We start from the raw sequence: 17,654 nt of genomic DNA on the forward strand, positions 1-17,654 counted from the left end.
CATCTACACGTCTGAGAAAAGTACCAGGCTGCCCTCAATATGCACACACACACACACACACACACACACACACACACACACACACACACACACACACACACACACACACACACACACACACACACACACACACACACACACACACACACACACACACACACACACACACACACACACACACACACACCCTCAGATCATCTCAGCACACACACATCCCATGTGTCTATTTGCTTTACTTCCAGTCTGCTGCTGCGGTTTCTCTGCTGTGTTAATGTTTTATGTATTGAGCTATTATTATCATTATTATTATACACACTGAGCCTGAGCAACAGTCCATTTAACTGTGTTTGGTTAGGAGAAAGGAGGGATATAAAAATGACAGAGATGAAATGATGTCAGCCGAAACAAGGAGTGGAGGGTTAAGTGAATAACAGCCATCCTCAATGTTTGGGAGTTTTAAGAGCCTTAGGCCAGGATTTGAGTTTTTGAGGATTTAAGTTACACAATGAGACTTGAATAAGACGCACTCATATATTCTGGGCTTGCCCACTTATCCAACCATATTGGCAAGAACTTGCTGAAGAAATTCAGTCAATCCTTGGTTTAAAAGTAGATTTTTCTTTCATCACGTTATACCTGGGTAAATTCCCAGTTGGACTTATGGCTCAGGACAACTATCTTTACAAAGTGCTTTTGGCTGCAAGCAAAAAGGCCATTACACGGAAATGGCTGCAGACAAATTTGCCATCAAAGAATGACTGGATCACCATTGTCAACGAAATACAGTGCATGGAAAAACTGACCTTTATCATAAGACTACGAGCTGAACAGTTTACCAAGTACTGGGAAAAGTGGATTTCATATATTCTCTAACGTGTAACTGATTATCTGTGTGAATGATAACCCCATTTGCTCTAATGTATGCCCTATGTCAACCTTGTCAACCTGTCTGCTCTATATGATTCTGTTTTCTCTCTGTTTTATGTTTTCATTGTTTGTCCTTTATTGTTGAAAAAAAGAATTGAAAACTTAATAAAAAGAAAGTTTCAAAAAAAAAGAGAATAAGACGCGCTCACAGGCAGGTGGGCGGTTATGTCAGGGAGGTCACGTCAAGAGGTCGTGTTTAGATTTAGTTGACTATGGTAGGTAATGTGTAAGGTGATGCTTTATTAGCCACGGGTCACAGATCTGACCCGGCCTGACCCAGTCACTCAACACACTCAGCCAGAGCCTGACTGGTCTCAACAATGGGCAGCACTCACACACACACACACACACACACGCACACCTTCAGGTACACTCCCCTGCTAAGTATCAGACATAACATGTACAAACTTGATACTTTCTCAAGTTAACTATTAACCTCCTCAAGTACACACTCCTTCCCCTTCACACCAAACACATCCCTCACTCACAGTAGGAAGTCGCTCCTCCAGACAATGCAGAGCGCAAACATTCAGATCTCATTACTTGGACGTTTCATTCTGCAGCAGCAGGCCAAATGATGTTCAACGTTTAACTTCCAAATTCCTGGTCAACATCAAATGAGCCTGGCTGCTGGCAGCAAGCGCCAAATATCAGAGTGGAAAAAGTAAAGAGGCAGAGGCGAGGAAGAGGAGGGAGAGGGAGAGGGGAAAAAAGATCAGAGCTCTGGCACTGAGGTGGGTTTTTTTTTTTTAGTTTTTTTTTGCGGAAGACGGATCTGCCTCATTACACGCAACCGATCGAGCCGGGGAAGGGGTGATCACACAGAACTAACAAACAATGCTCACGAGAAGAAATGTAAGGAGGCACCGAGAGCTCGATGCATATGAGGAAAACATGATCACGCATTTCACAACGCATTTTTACTTTTCAGCATCTCTTAATTCATTTTTATTGAGTACTTGTATCAAATATTTGCCCATATTTTGTTTTCTGAGTATATCAACTGACGCCGCTGCTTGACAGGTTCATATCTCCTGCTCTACTGTACGTCAGCACATGAGCATAATGTTGTCCACAACACCACTGCTGCTGCTGCTGCTGACAGATAAAACACAGGTGAGCCCAGGAGAGTCTGGGTAAATATTTGCGTTGAGGCCGCCACACCCTCTCCCACTGCAGGAAGCAGCACGGGCAGAGGGATTAGTGAGACGGCGGCCGGCGTATAGGACAGTGCCGCTAACAGATGGGTGGACGCTGCTGCTTGTGCTGCTGACCGGTTCTTCTTCCTCTCTGTGTTAAAAGCTCTATTCACACAGACGGAATCGGTGCAATCCATCCTCTGTGCACTCACTGGAACCGTCATTAAAAAGGGGGAAGAAAGGCTAAATGCATGTGAGGAATTAGCTGTCCTGCCGTCTAATTGAGGTCGTCCAAGGCTGCTGGGTGGTCTGATACACTAATGGCAGCGCGGTGATCTGCAGAGGAGAGGGGTTGTTAAGTGCAGCTCCTAAGCTCTGTTCAGTGTTTTTCTAACCCACTTTGGACACTGTTATCTCCGAGCTAAATCCCTCTTCCTACCTTCCTCTCTCTCTTTCTCTCTCGCTTTTCCTCACCTCCTGAACAAGGGAGGAAAGGAAGGAGGATCAGGAGAGGGTGGGACATCGATCAGGGGTGACAGGCCAAAACCACAAAACCCAAACCCTACTCCCTGTACTTATCGTGTCTCTTGGGAATATGAGTTTCCTGCTTTCTTTCTGACAACAGCCATTCCCTGTATGAACCTCTTTAACCCTAAATCACACACACATACACACACACACACACATAGTGGTCCATGAACCAATAGCCCAGAGTAGGAAAGGAAACACTGTTTGAGGAGGAAGATATTGGAAACTAACAGGCAAGGCTCCAACACACGCATGTTCATGCGCATGCAAACCACAACAATTTCCACACAAGTTTTTAGTCATCTCACACCACAAACAAGTCAAATTTAGCTGCAGGACACAAATACAAAACACACTTCACATGTGTGTTGCACATTGGAGTGCAGACTACATAAATGTTATGTTTCAGAGAAAAGGAGCAGAGTGGAGAAACGAAGAAGAGAAAGAGAGAAAGCAGAGCAACCTTTGATTCAAACCACAACGCCCAATCTTTAACAAAGCCACTAAAGCGTTGACTACAGGTAATGTGTATCCTCGCAGTTCAAAGCCAACCTCACAAAAAGAGTGTATTTGTCTGAGTGTGTGTGCATACAGTTATGTGTGTGTGCTTTAAAAAAAAAAGGAAAAAAAGTTTTGAATGTGCGCCTGTGCCTGCAGCACAAAAGGCGCTGGTATCGTGTAACCCGGCCAAACCCCGCCCGCCAACGCAGGTGACCTTATTGTATTGACAGTTTCTCGCAAGCAACGAGCAGTGTGGGTCACGTGCGTGAGGAAAAGCCACAAAAGGCACTAAAAGGATGTGTGTTATCTGGTGAACTAAAAGCTTCGAGTTCCTCCTGAAAAGGCCGAGGTCAAGCGGGCGCTGGACAGAAACACATTTATGACGTCCAACATGCTGCTCGGAGTTAAACCGGGTCAGCTGGTGGGAAAGGTTTTAGCTCAGTCCTGACTGAGAAAGACAGGACCCAGAGAGGTTATAAACTTTTTCATTTGATTGATGTTTGTTCAATTCAAACAGTGGTTTCTCACCTAGGGGTCACTAGATAAGTGTGAGGGGTCGAGAGATGATTAACAGGAGGAGATAGGAAGAGAAAAACATATTTCAGACTTTTTCGTTGAATTATCTTCTCAGCTCTTGAAAGAAAACAAGAAAAGAATCTTTTGTTTGGTTCTGAACCACCGTGAGCTAAAAAGAAAGTTGGGAATCACTGATTAAAAGTCTTGTGTGAAAGCTGAGAACTCACATTTGGAGCTGATATAACCTGCAGAATCACTAATTTGTTCAAGATCTTCAAAATTTGATGTTCTGCCAGATGTGCTGATTCACCTTTGATGTTCCTCCCACATGTAGGATCCCTCTGATCCATCTGCTTCTAGTTTCCTACACAGGTTGTGTTTAATATAACCATAATGTTTTGTTTTTTTTGTTCCTTACCTCTACGATGCTTCGCAGGTCCTGGACGTACGTTCTCTCTGTGTCCATTATCTCCTGCACCACTCGGTCCACGTATGTCCTGGGTCCCTGTCCCGTCCGCTCCCCTCCCTCTGGACTCAGCTCGGGCTCTGAATGTTCTGTCGGAGTCTGTTCGCTGCTCTGTCTCCCTTTCCCCCTCCCCGTGTCCGTCCCTCTATCATTCCTGTCCTCTTCCTCCCCGCATCCCAGCTGCCGGGCCGGGACCAGTTCCAACCGGATCGCCCCGGAGTCCCGGTCCGTGCTCGCTGGGCCGCAGTGAGGGGCGGGGACGAGGGTGGAGCGGCTGCCCAGCGAGCAGTGGCTGTCCCGGGAGGAGGCGGACGACGAGGTGGAGCTGTAGCTGATGGGCCTCTCGGCGCTGTCGGGCGAGGAGTCCATGCTGAGGGCAGAGCAGTAGCGCGAGGAGGCGTGGCGGAAGGCCGGGTTGCGGAGGCAGCGGGCCGGGAGGTCAACGGAGCTCAGGACAGAGCCGGAGTCCGGGACTTCAGGAAGAGGAGGCAACGCATCAGGCAGGTAGTTATAATCGTCTGGAGAGGAAACAAGAGAAAGACAGAGGTTGTTGTTATGCTGTTATTATTTGATTTCAATTTCTCTTTTCTTCAGTTCCTGTTGGATGTCTAAGGCGCACTGAGACTACAACAGTGATACACAGTCACACAAAAACATGGAACCAGACTGACCGATCAAACTCTAGCTTTTAACTTTGTGATTATTTACTTTTTTCATCCTTGAAAACTTACAGATGTTACGATCCAGACCGATGCATCAATGTGGTGTCGTTAATCTGAACTACTATATATGTGGTCTAAACAACAGCTCTGCTTACATGCAGTTGTCATGTTAATTATGATGCCTTGGTATAATTACTGCAAGCAAATAAGACCGCAGTCTAGACCATCGGCACTGTTGTCCTCGCGTTTCAAAATAAAATTCTGCACAGACAATACGCGTCGTTTCTGTTTGAAACAATAATGTTCGAGAACGACGTCCACTTCCTTTCTTGTGTCTATCTACCTTCGAAAACCATAACGAAACCTGCATGAGCAAGAATTTAATTGATGCAGCCCAAAATATTAAACTAGTTTTTGAAAACAAACCTTTAACAGGAAATCAAATGGGCAAAATGAGAAAAAAGAGCAAAATCGGGGAGAAACTTCACAGGATGGATGGACAAGCAACTACTAATGAAGTGAATATGTGTAATAAGAAGGAAACAAATGGTCAAATCTAAGTTGTTTACTATAATAATTTATCCCTCAAGATGCTGAACTGATTTATTGATGCTAGAAAGCTGCAGAGGCCGTTGAAATTCAAATGAAACTCACACATTCAGAAGGAACTCACTGACCCTTTTTCAAAGTCAGCATTTAAAAGAGTTACTGTATACAACGTCTAAACACTCACAATACCACTTTCATATTCTGACAGTCCATCTGTTTAGCAACGCAATTCCTGACATTCCTGCTGACCACAGTCTGACTGACCACCCGCCATATGAGGACCACTGGCCCTGACAGATCTGTCCTCAGTTCCACCCAAACTGCTCTTATACATGGGGCCTCGCTCTGTGACAACACACACACACACACGCACCAATATACACAAGAAACAGAAACTTTTGATTTCTGGTGTATTTGTGTGAATGGTTTAAGCATTTTTCCAGCGAAATAGAGCTTAATGACAAGATTAACAGTGTAATACTGAGAAGACTCCGCTCTCAGGCAATGAATGAAAGCCCTTTTTCCATGGGAGGCACACACAAGTTTGTGTGTTTGTGCGCGCTCGCGTGCGTGTGTGCAACTACAGGAGTCTATTTGGCGTCAAGCCGGTGCCAAACTGGCTCACAACCTTGTGTCTGTGGAGAGATCCGTTAAGATATGATTACCGGCTCCCAAGGCCCCACAGTCAGGCCAGCTGAAGTGAAACCACACATGCAGCGTATCAGACAGAAGCTTTCCAAGTTTCCCTCAGCGTTTGCCAAGGTCTCGCTTCATACAAAGGCCAGCTTTGACGGGAAGAACAGGGAGCAAATAAACACAGCCAACAGGCAAACAGGCAAGGGAAGGACAAGATGAGAGAGCCTTCATTCCAGATCTTTATAATCAAAGCTCTCTATAGCAGTGACCCGGCAGCTCTGGTGTTGTGGCAACACGGAGCCCCAGTGGCCTATAGTATAGGACGGCGTGGCCTCAGTGCTCACCCTAAACCCGTCTCGCTTCAAAGCACCACAGATCACAGGCTCAGGTTCAAAAACATGAAACGTGAAACTGAGAACAAGCTCAAAGAATCCCGGTACAAACCCGCTCTCTCACCTTTCAAATAGGTACCTCGGAGGTCTTTTTGCTATGGTGACACCTCTTTTGAGGGCACTTCGGCAAGCGGGCGTGTTTGTTCGGCTGGTCTGTGATGAGAAGATCATAGGTTTGTGGCAACGGCTGCTTCATGGATACCAGACATGTTTCCCTTGTGAACATGTATTTAAGTTCAGAAAAGCAGCATTAGCTCATTTATAGTTGTGATTGTAGACACCCAGATGGTTTCAACTGTTTTCCTTACTCGGATGAGAAGACCTATCACATGTCTGTGTGTGAAGCTAATCATATCGGGTTGAAACCACCTGGCCAGTTTGATAGATACAAACCTAACAGGTCTGTTTCTCATCACTGAAATATTAATAGCGTTTTTCAGAGGAAGTCAATTCCCGGTAAAACTGTCTCTCAGATGGGAACTCAAGTGTCGCAGTGCAACAGTAAAGGAAGAGTCATGATGCTCTGAATCACAGCTTTCTCTACTTTTAATTTTTCTCTGCTGGCGTGCCAAGAAAAGCAGGAAGGAATTGGAGTGGCATGAAACTTTATTTCCCTCAGACAAGATTGGAACTGATTCACAGTGCGTGTGTGTGCGCGTATGTGTGTGTGTGTGTGTGTACGTCCATCCGAATGCTTGCACTCCGCAGTCTGACCCACTTTTTAACAATTACAGATCAGAAAGGAGAAGGAATCTGGTGGGTGAAAACAACACACACACACACACACACTCACACAAGCTCAAACCAGCAGCCTTGGCTTTTTCGATAAGCAGCACACTGCTTTCAAGTTACCATACACAATGCACAAAGGGTTATATTATATCACGCACTATGACATTAATGGGTAACTGACCATTTTCTTTTGCCCTTTGACTAATCTGTGCCATATCCTCCTTATCACAGTAGGTGATGTATGTAAATCTTTAGTGTATGCAAGTTTCACACCCTATCATCACCCTAAAGATAACACCACCCTGAGGTAATAACTTAATGGTCCTCACACCACCTTTTTGCAGCTAGATATGTGCAGTGCAACTGTGCACACGTGCAACCTGCGCACACACATACACACACACACATACACAGAGGGTAAATACAGAAAAACTTGTGTTTCCGTTTGCAGTGAAACCCAAACATCAGAGAGAGAGATTGCTCCATCTTGTGTTTGCCCAGCCCCTCCTTCCCACCTTCCAGCCTCATGTTTGGGGCACACTGTGGCCGTTTCCTGGGTGAACTGACTCTTGTATACACACTCACACACACACACACACACACACACACACACACTGCACCCCCCACCCTCCTTTCTCAACACACACACACACACATCAAGAGAAAGGGCGAAGATGGCCGGGCTTTAGTTACCTCCTATCCAGATTATATTCAACCTGATCCTTGTAAATGATCTCTAATTACGGTCCCAAGCATGCAGGTTAGGACTGTTTCTCCTCTGTGTGTGCGCGCATGCATGTGTGTGTGTGTGTGTGTGTTTGTGTGTGCATGTGAGGATTAGGATAGTGTGTGAGGGCTGCGTTTCCTGCCAGACTGAGAGAAGAAGAGGGAGAAAGGGTGAATCAGCCAGTGCCTGCCCGAGCAACCTGTCTTCAATCTCTGGCTTTCATTTAACTTGAAAATAAAAGCCCTACAGCTCCTTTGCTATTCAGACAAGTTTAATATGTTGAACATCAGGCTCGTCTGGAAGGCAAACGGCACGAACCAGGAGGAACCAGATTGAGTAGTGAACAGATGATAAACACAAGATGGTAAAAAAAAAAAACTGGCGAACTTTGTGTGGTGTTTTACTCCTCAATAGCAAAAAAAAGCTGAATTTCAAGATTTAAAAAATACATGTTACTCTATGTGTGCAATTTGATGATTAAAAACTAATGGCAGAAATGCAAATCAAAGATCATCAAGGAAGGGACATGCCATTTCAGGTGCCAACACTTAAACAGATAAATACTTCGAGGGGGTCTGGCACGTATTCAGCAGCTCATCTGGATTGCATCTACATTCCTGTCTTCATTTTCGATTTGGGGATTCGTTTTTAGAGGTGAAGTCAGCCACATTTACGATAAAGTGCAGTCGGCTTCCTGCGACGGGAAGCAAAACTATTTTGCACAGGAACATAAAAGGAAAAATAAAACATGACACAATGACAATTGAAGACACCAAGACATACAAATGTTGAATCTTCCATCTGCTCTGATGTAATCATCCACATATACAGATGTCAAACAGACTACACCAGTCAAGTCAATTCCTCTAATATGGCTGTGACACATGCACATACATGTGGACTTCCAGTCGACAGGTTGGTGAAGCTTCACCACCAGTCCAGCCAGGTTTAATGACTCATGCTGCACTTAACTTCTCCAGATCAATCGCACACTTTATGGTCTTTGTCCTGGAGTGGTCAGCAAACAGCTGTGAGCACCCTCATCTCTTTACGGCCCCGACGGTCCTCACAAGTAGCTCAGGCAGCACAAACAGCAGCGCGGTGAGTGCTCTGTAATGGTTTGCGTGAACATCCAACAGTATGTGGACGTTTTAGGCCGTAAACCAGCTGAAAATATTTCAAAGTATTATGTCATATGCAGAGGCAGGACCGGCAGCTGCGAAACATTCCTCGTGTTTATTTTAAGCTACATGGCATCCCTAATCATTGGGTTTAAATCACGAGTAATAAACTGACAATGTGTAGTATGCCGCGTCCAGCAACAGAGCCTTACACGCGACTTCCAGGGAGTATCCCCTAAGTAATAAAACACAATCCCAGAAATATCAAAGGGAAGAAGGCTGCAGCTTTTGGAAAATACCCTCTTGGTTTGGCTGAGGTCGAAAAGCTCACATTAGATTCGGCTGAACTTTGGAAGGCATTGTCCGCGCAGAGCAAGGACCGTGTTGTGCAAAACAGAAGCAGAAGTTCAGTGCCAGTATGAAGACCTAAGATTGATTACAGTGACCAATAAAGGGACAGATATGCTGTGGGTTTAGAGCTACAACAGATGTTCACATGCTTTACTCCATGCTATGTTAGGGATCTGCTTTCAAACCCCTAACAAACTATTCATCCATGCAGATGTTTAGAGTCACACAGATGCAGAAAGTACAAATGTTCAAATCCTTCAAGTCTTTAATGAAATCACCAAGAGATGAAGATGATTCCAAAAACAAAACCTGCTGCACCAAATGACTGAAAATGTAATTTCAAAAGAAGCAAATTTGCATATTTGCATAAACAGAACTAAGACCAATGTCTCCAAACCACTTGAACAAGTAAAGTTCACTCTATTAGAGAGAAGACGTGACATCGATGAGGAGACACCAGGACAACAGGCTCCATCAGTAAACTGACAGATTGATGCCATTTCTCTCCTTCGTTTCCACTCTTCCTCTTGCGCTTCCGCTTTCTCACTTGCTCCATTTTCCCTGATGTCAGTTCCATCAAATTCCCAACAATGTTCCTACCACCCGCTTGACTCCTGCCTATTCTCCTCCTTCCCCTACTTCCTGTTATATACGTTCACACTCCAAATGTGTTTGGCAGGTCATAAAGAAACTCTGCCACCTACACTGCGTCCATATGAGCTCCACAGGACATTCCTACGGGCTCAGACCATGCCCCTGCAAGCATATACTTTACTATGTAAAAATACACACAGACCGGCCTGTGTATTTGGCTACAGACCACCAAGGCTCATATTTGCATTCGGAGCACATGTGCTGGTATCGCTCCCTATGCACAGTCAAATTACTGAGTCTTGTCTGCAGGCGAGGTTGTGATTGTACAGTTACGCAAGAGGAAATCACAACAATTGTTTAATGTTATTATTTTTTGTTCTTAGAGAATAATTAGGGCGGTTTCAAATCCTTTTAATTGCTTTGATTGTAACTTAAAAACAAGCTATTGTGGGCGTTTTTCAACCAGGTGACTGAAGATCCAGTGAGAATTTAGCAAATTTAAGGAAGCAAAAGCCTGAGAAAGAGCAGACCTGTGACTTATTAGGTGATACGCAGCACGGTTTGTGTCAAATTTGTATCGTCACATGCACAATTTGGTAGAAAATAGCTGCATATCTGATCTCACGGAGGCTGGACCATCTGAGAACGACACACACTGACAAAACACAGCCACGCTCGCCCAGTAAAATCCATCGTCACCTTTTGGTCAGTGACCAGCTCCTCTGAGACGCAGACTGATAACATAGTAAAAACCAGCTGTAATATCTAGTTGGAAATGACCTAAATGAAGGGTAGAAGACTTGAGGCTTGTGTCCCACAGGGGAGTGAGCTAACCACACACTCAGTACACCTCATGGATCCTTTAATCAACCTTGTTTGTCGGTGTGTGTTCTTGTTTATGCTGCAGCAGAGCGGCCAGATGTCAACCGAGTTCAATGCCGTGCAGCTTATTGCTGAGAACGCAGAGGAGACCGGAGGATGTTTTTTCATCAGGTTGCAGTCCTCGTTGTTGTTTTGGCAGCATCTTGGTTAGTTCGCAAAAGAAAAGAAAAGCTGAGAATGGCGAGAGAAGGACATGTGCGACTTCGAATGAGTGAGAAATGAGGAGGAGAGGACACAGAGGAATGAAAGTAGGAAGAAAAGATGAGAGGAAAGGCCAAAGGTCAAACACCACCCACTCTCTTGCTTTTTCTCTTTTCCATTTCCCACTCGCTCTGTCTCATTCTGAATCCTGCCTTTTGTAGTGCTTTAACCCTTAAACGTCTGCGCCACCTTAAACCAATTCACCCCGTTCCCTCGGCGCCTAAACCTTCGTCTTTTAAGGTGTCAGAGACAATTTTCAGAGTTTTTTTTTTGTTCCCCCTGCAGCCTGTGAAGAGACTCTGCAGAACAATGAAGCATCGAAAAAGTCCTCGCCGTCTGTTTAGTTACGGCCTCACGTCTTTCGTCGTGTCCACTTAGGGTCAGTCTCTGCTTCTGATAGAGACGCAGGCTTGATCCCAACTGACGCTAAGGACCTTAAAGTGTCACTCAGGATTTCACACCGCAGCTGAACGACTGCAGAGGCGGAAAGACAGACAGAGACGGAGACAGAGAGGATGGGGGACAAAGACAGAAAACCTGCACTGGCCAGGACATACATTATAATGCAGATGTTTCAGAGGACAGACTAGAGAGGTCATTTCTCCTTTAATGTGCCCTGAACCCGCTACCAAAACTTTTCTGGACAGTATTTCAAACATCTCCACACAGACAGAAGTTTTAAACATGACGTGAGACTTAACACGCTCCTGTGGCTTTCACGGCCTCACAAAACACGCTCTGAGTAAACCACACACACAGCCGGGAGGCTAATTAGCAACAAATGATGAAACGTTCCCCGTGCACAGGCACATTCGCACATTTTATGCCGAGATTAACACTCTCCTCCTATCCCCAGGTTGTGTTTATGTGGAGGAGGAGGAGGAGGAAGAGAAGCCAAACCTCCGGTGGCGATCCTCCTGTTTGTTGTTGACACTGAGGACATCGGTGAGGAATGTGCGGTGTGGGGGGGAAAAAAGAAAATATGTCCACCCTCAAACTTACACCGCCCCCTATTTTCGGACGCATTCACTCTTTCACCCGCCCTTGGGACACCCGTGTGACCCTAACTTACTGCACACACCCTAGCCCCCCTCTCCTGAGTGTGACACACTAGCCTCATTCTCTGGCCTGATTGGATCTCAGCCCAGGGAAAAAAGATCAACACCCATCTCTTTGCATCCACCTCAGTCTGCTCAGACATCGCCCTGCACACACACATGCACACACTCACACACACACAGAAGCACGAGATTAAGATAAGAAAACTATTGATTTGTTTAGCTTTCTCTATAAATTGACCTGCCCAAACCCCCTCTACCCTCCACCCATGAAGCCTCTGTGGGGAGGCAGTTTCTCGCACGTGACTGCTCAGGATGGATGGTGGTGGAGGAGGGAGGGGAGGAGGAGGAGATGGGGGGGGGGCAGATGTCCTCTCCCAGAGGACTAGCCATGCTAGCAGGGTGGGAGGAGGAGGAGGACGGAGGGGTCCATTGTCTCCAGCACCTCTAAACCAAAGAGTTTGCTCTAAACAGTAATTATTCCCTCCTCCTGTTCTCTCCTCTCCTCTGCTCTTCTCTTCTCTACCACCCCCCCCCTCCCTATTTGTAGCCACAACCAACTCCTCTAACAGCCCCCCCCCCTCCCTACCCACCCATTCCCCACTCCCCCAACTGTTGCCCTCCAGGCTCTAATTTGGGTCACAGGCTGCAGAATGGCATCTCAACACTCACTCACACCCAGCACGAAGGAAACTGACACATGCATGTGCCCGGCCTTAAGAGAGATGAGGAGTTAGAAAAGAAAAGTGGAGCAGAGTAGAAAACTTTATTCCACCTTATTTATTCATTTATTTATTTATTTATTTAAGGTCAATTAAAGAGACAAGAAGCTTTGCACCAAATGGATCGACTGTGTTTCCCTGGATGAACACAAACAAATGTAGAGAAGAGACATCTTAAAAATGTCTACATCCCCCACATTACCACCACCACCCTAATAAATAAATTCCTCCCCCAAAACTGGACTTCACAACCCCCCAGTGTTGTGGAGGAACAGCGAGGAGCCTGTGTGTGCGTGTGTGTGCACCATCACCATCATCATCTCAGCATCATTAGGAATTTAAACCAGCGACGCTTCCAGGAAAGCAAACACGCTCCATTCAACACCGTGGGGGTGAGAAAACAACCAGAGGACGCTGTTCATACAACGGCCCTGCCGAGAGACGGACGCTGTGAGGACGCTTCACACAGCGCTGTCAGCTCAGGGGAAAAAATATCACACACACACACACACACACACACATAGACACCACACAAAAGAGCCACCAACACAAACAGCAAAAACCATCAGAGCCCAGTGAGTCGACCTCCTTATTTACCAGTTGGTGTCTTGATGTTTGACCAGTTACCACTTGAAGAGAGACACTTTTCATACTCTGGGATGCCACTTTTCTTTTTTCTTTTTTTAAAAATAATCTTTTAAAATCATTCAAACAAATTTCCAGTGCTTGGTTGATTTGACTAAATAGAAGGAAAATGTATGTTTCGAGCCCCTTTGATGAGGTGAGTGTAGACCAGGAGCACCTTTGACAGCAAAATCTAATCCAACAACATGAATGAATCACTTCAACTCTGGGAAAACCTGTTGGATAATCTTTACTATTTATTCCTGAAAAAAAAAAAAAGATAAAAGAAGAATCTGCTGCTTACCGGTCGGCATGGTGGCTGGGTTTGTCTCTCCTTTGACAGAAATTAAGAGTTTTTTAAAGGCGCAGGTCTGAAGGGTGAAAGCAGGACTTCACCCAGTGTCTCACATATCCAGAGTAATCCAAACAGTATTCCCAGTGAAACCTGAAGATTCCCCTTTAGATTTCCCAAAGTCTCTCAGTCATGGTGAATCCTCTCTCCTGGGAGCAGACGTGCAGTCCGCTCCTCCAAAACACAAACAGGACCATACACTCTCAGGTTGTGTTTTCTTCCTGAGCGCACACATAAACACACACACACACACCACACACCACACACTCCTCTGGCTGAGCTGAGGTGTTCCTTCTTTTTCTTTCTCTCACTTCAGTTTGCCGAGGATCTCCTCTGGCTGCTTCTCTCCCTCCTTCTCCCTCTCCCTCTCCGAAACACATCAACTGTGTGCATGTGTGTGCCTTAAAGTGTTCATGTGTGTGTTTGCATGTGTATGTGTATGTGTGTGTGTGTGTGTGTGTGTCAGAGTGAATGGCCTCTGCTCTCTCCTGCTCCCTCCCTGCTGGGTATTCCCCTCCCCCTGACTCCTCCTCCCTCTCTCTCGCAGCAAATTACAAGGAGCTGGGAGTTCCACATCAAGTGCCTCCTCTTCTCTTTCCTCCGTTTCTTTCCCTTCTTTTATCTTTTCCCCCTGTCTCTTCTTCTTCTTCTTCTCCTTTTTCTCCTCTTTCTCCTCTCTTTCCAAAATCAAACTTTTAGCTTGGCTTGCGACGCTAAGAGGGCGGGCGACACCTTTTGTGTGTGTGCGTCTGCTGCACGCTCAGCAGGCAGCTGAACTGCTGCTGTTATAGCGCACAGCTCCAGAGATCACACGCGTACACACACTTTACAAGGCAGCAGAGGGAGGGTGTGTGTGCGTGTGTGTGTGTGTGTGTGTTATGCCTGATCAATAGGCCGGGAGCCAGCTCAAACAAAAGCTCCTCGTCCACTGTGAGACACTGCACTGCTCATTGTGTCCCAGATCAGAGAAAGCCTGGACAAAATGAGCGCACAAAAACGTCTGAAGTGGGAGAATTAGCAGGAACGGTGCAATTTTTCACCAGATTCAAGACGGTATATAATGAATGAATGAATGAGAGAATGTGCACATGAGCTCACAAGCTGTGAGAGTTGTGTCCAACTTTTCTGGGGGGGCTTGTGACCCTTTAAAACAAAACCACGTTTACTTATACGTCTGGTTTTAGGTCACAAAGACTTGAGTTTCAGGACTCGCATCAATATTATTCCTTATTCCCCTTTTCAATCCCACACTTTGTGGAATACAGCACACTTGTTGCAGTGAATCTAAAAGCAACACCATGTTCATGTGGTGGTGTGGGGTGTATAGGCTTTAATTAAAGATGCCATTGAGTTCCACTGTGGTGACTGTAGGATCATTTTTGGTGTTTTCAGAGTGCGGCAGAAGATAACGTCATGGTATCTTGTCCTGTGGAAGTTCCCAAGCATAATTGGTGGCACAACTTTGCCTAAATAAAAAAAAAAACCCAGCAGGAAATAGCGTATGATGTCTTGATACCCGGCTCTACAGTATCTGCTTGTGATTTCCCACTCTCCACCCGCACACATGCTCTCGCTGTGATTAGATGCAGATTTTGTTTCCTTTGTTTTAATTAAAGGCATGAGGAGCTGAGATGATTCAATAATTCACATGAAAAGGTGAGAGAAAAGTTTGGCAGAGTGAATATAACTTTGTCCACATCAGGAACCGCTGCTCCACTGTATAAAGAGTTATAACTCATGGCAGGACAAGTGTCCCATAAGGACGACACACGTGAGACAATGGGCCCTCAGTCTCACACACTAAAGCAAATCTGTCGACTATTTGTCGTCCCCCCTTTTAAAGACAGGGACTGGTCCCATCAGCATGGGGTCCTGCTAACACCCCCGCTCCCCCCGCTCCTCACCAATACAATTACACAGAGACCCCCTGGACTACCCTCTCTCTCTCTCTCACACACACACACATACACACACACAAACACACACACCAGATCCCAAGAAGCACGACCCCTCTCTCTAATGGTCTGAGGGTCCGTTGACCCACGAAGCCCCTAAACCTCCTCTCCGAATCAAAACACTGCCCAGCTGCCCCTCCCTCTGCCACCTCAACCTCTCTCACACACACACACACACACACAGTCCATAATGAGCACCTTTAGCTTGGCAAACACACACACATACACACAGAGCATCTAAACTCCTCAGTTCAGCCAAGCACGACCTGTTGCTGACAGAAACCTCCAGCAGCAGCAGCAGCCTGGCTTATCTGATGCCCCCCACCCCCTCCCCGTGCAAGAAAATCCACCACAGAAACAACATCGTACTCGATATGACAATATGAGCTGAAATACATGTAGATGTAAAGCACGGTGCTTTAAAGGAGGGATGACAGTGGCGACAGCAAGACTCAGGCTATTGATAAAATCAAAGATTAACTCAGTGTTTTGGCTGTGGTTATGATCCGGCAGCAGAAAACCCACTTCAGCAGCCCGCCTGGAAGAGAGGGGGATTACAACCAGCTTGTGTTTGGTGCTGTGATGATGACTGTTTTCATTACTCACAAGGGGTTTGTCTGTAAAGTATGAGAAAATCTTGACAAAAGCCAGAGGCCAGGTGTCGTCTTCAGTCTGATGACTTCATGTTTGACCTTCCAACTATCAAAGATACTGAGTAAAACACAGAAAGCAGCGGATCTTCAACAAGGAAGCAGCTTATTTTGACTTTAAAGGGGAACTCCGCTGACTTTACGTGTCAAATTCAATCACAGGGATTACTATTCACTCACCCGGTGAAAACACTTACATAATGTCCTCTGTCGCTCTGAGGGAATCAGCATCACAAGTAAAAAAAAAAAAAAAAAACCTCAGTTCAAAGTTGCTGTGACATTTTGTCTAATGTGTTGATTTGCCTTTTCTTACCCTGAGTTAGATCAGTGGATCAATCACAGTCTGATGTTTGCTTCATATGCAGCTGGAGCCAAGAGGCGGTTAACTCAGCTTATAGCATAAAGACTAGAAACAACCAATAACACACCTACTGGCACCTTTAAGGAGAGAGAGTAACAATGACAATTTGTGGTTGTATAGGAAGTTGCTAACTGCTACGCTGATAAGTACAAGTAAGATAAGTACGAAATCACAACACAGCTCTCTTCTAAGAGTAAAAAATGTTGTTTTTACATTTTTGCTCTTTTCCAGATTCAGTAAAAAAAAAGATAAAATATATTAATCTGTGAGATTTAGGGGTTGGCAGGTACTTTTTTTTTTTTTTTTTTTTTTTTTTTTAACTTTGTTTCAAAATAAAAGCACAGGGGAATTTTCCTTCTTACTTTTTTTTAAACCAAAAAAGCCTGCATGTGTTCAAAGACATGGGGATTTACACAAGGACCGAAAAGGATACAGGACGGTCCAGAAGTTTTTGGAAGTTCCCAAACTCTCTAGCAGTCAGCATCACAAAACTGTTGGACTTCACTTTTAACTGATGATCAAAATTACTGAGACTTGTTTCTGCCAAATATCTGTGATAAATCCTTTCGCCGCTCGCAGTCAACACAATAATGTGATTTCAATACTCTTTCCGTTTCTCAGTGCAGCCAGCGGCTCCACACCTAACTCCTTCTCGACACAGCACCCGCCCTGGCTCGGCTCGGCTCCAATGTCATTTCCCCTCCGTCCGCATGTCATCCCTCAAGAGAGATTTCCCAACAGACCTCCCTCCACTTCGAGGCCAACAACCGGCGATAACAAGGCAGTTAGAGTTTAAGACCCTATACTACGCCGAGACAAACACTCTCTCAAGAATCTCTCAGAATTGATGCTTTAAGAGTTTTTCGGGGTTGCCAAGATGACCGGGGCCCGTAGCCCTGCTATGGTGGGTCACTATGACGACAGCGAGCCATAGAGTGGCATGTAGAATGACAGTGAGGGGAAAGAGAGAGAAAGAGAGGGAGAGGGATGGAGAGAGGGAAGAAAATG

At 45.5% G+C, this 17,654-nt stretch overlaps 1 protein-coding gene across 1 annotated transcript in view; it reads right to left on the reverse strand.

Moving 5' to 3' along the window:
- The window catches only part of LOC311007934 (pleckstrin homology domain-containing family G member 1), a 33,828-nt gene extending 19,746 nt beyond the window's left edge, over positions 1-14,082 (reverse strand). Inside the window, exons 1-2 of the mRNA XM_084001352.1 lie at positions 13,633-14,082; positions 4,030-4,595 (exon numbers count right to left, since the gene is read on the reverse strand). Coding sequence (XP_083857478.1) covers positions 4,030-4,595; positions 13,633-13,642 — 576 coding nt within the window. The 5' untranslated portion in view covers positions 13,643-14,082. The remainder of the gene's footprint in view (positions 1-4,029; positions 4,596-13,632) is intronic.
- Between the last annotated feature and the right edge of the window lie 3,572 nt (positions 14,083-17,654).

This window comes from Trachurus trachurus (genome assembly GCF_905171665.1).
Source record: "Trachurus trachurus genome assembly, chromosome: 24".
NCBI classification, from domain to species: domain Eukaryota; kingdom Metazoa; phylum Chordata; class Actinopteri; order Carangiformes; family Carangidae; genus Trachurus; species Trachurus trachurus.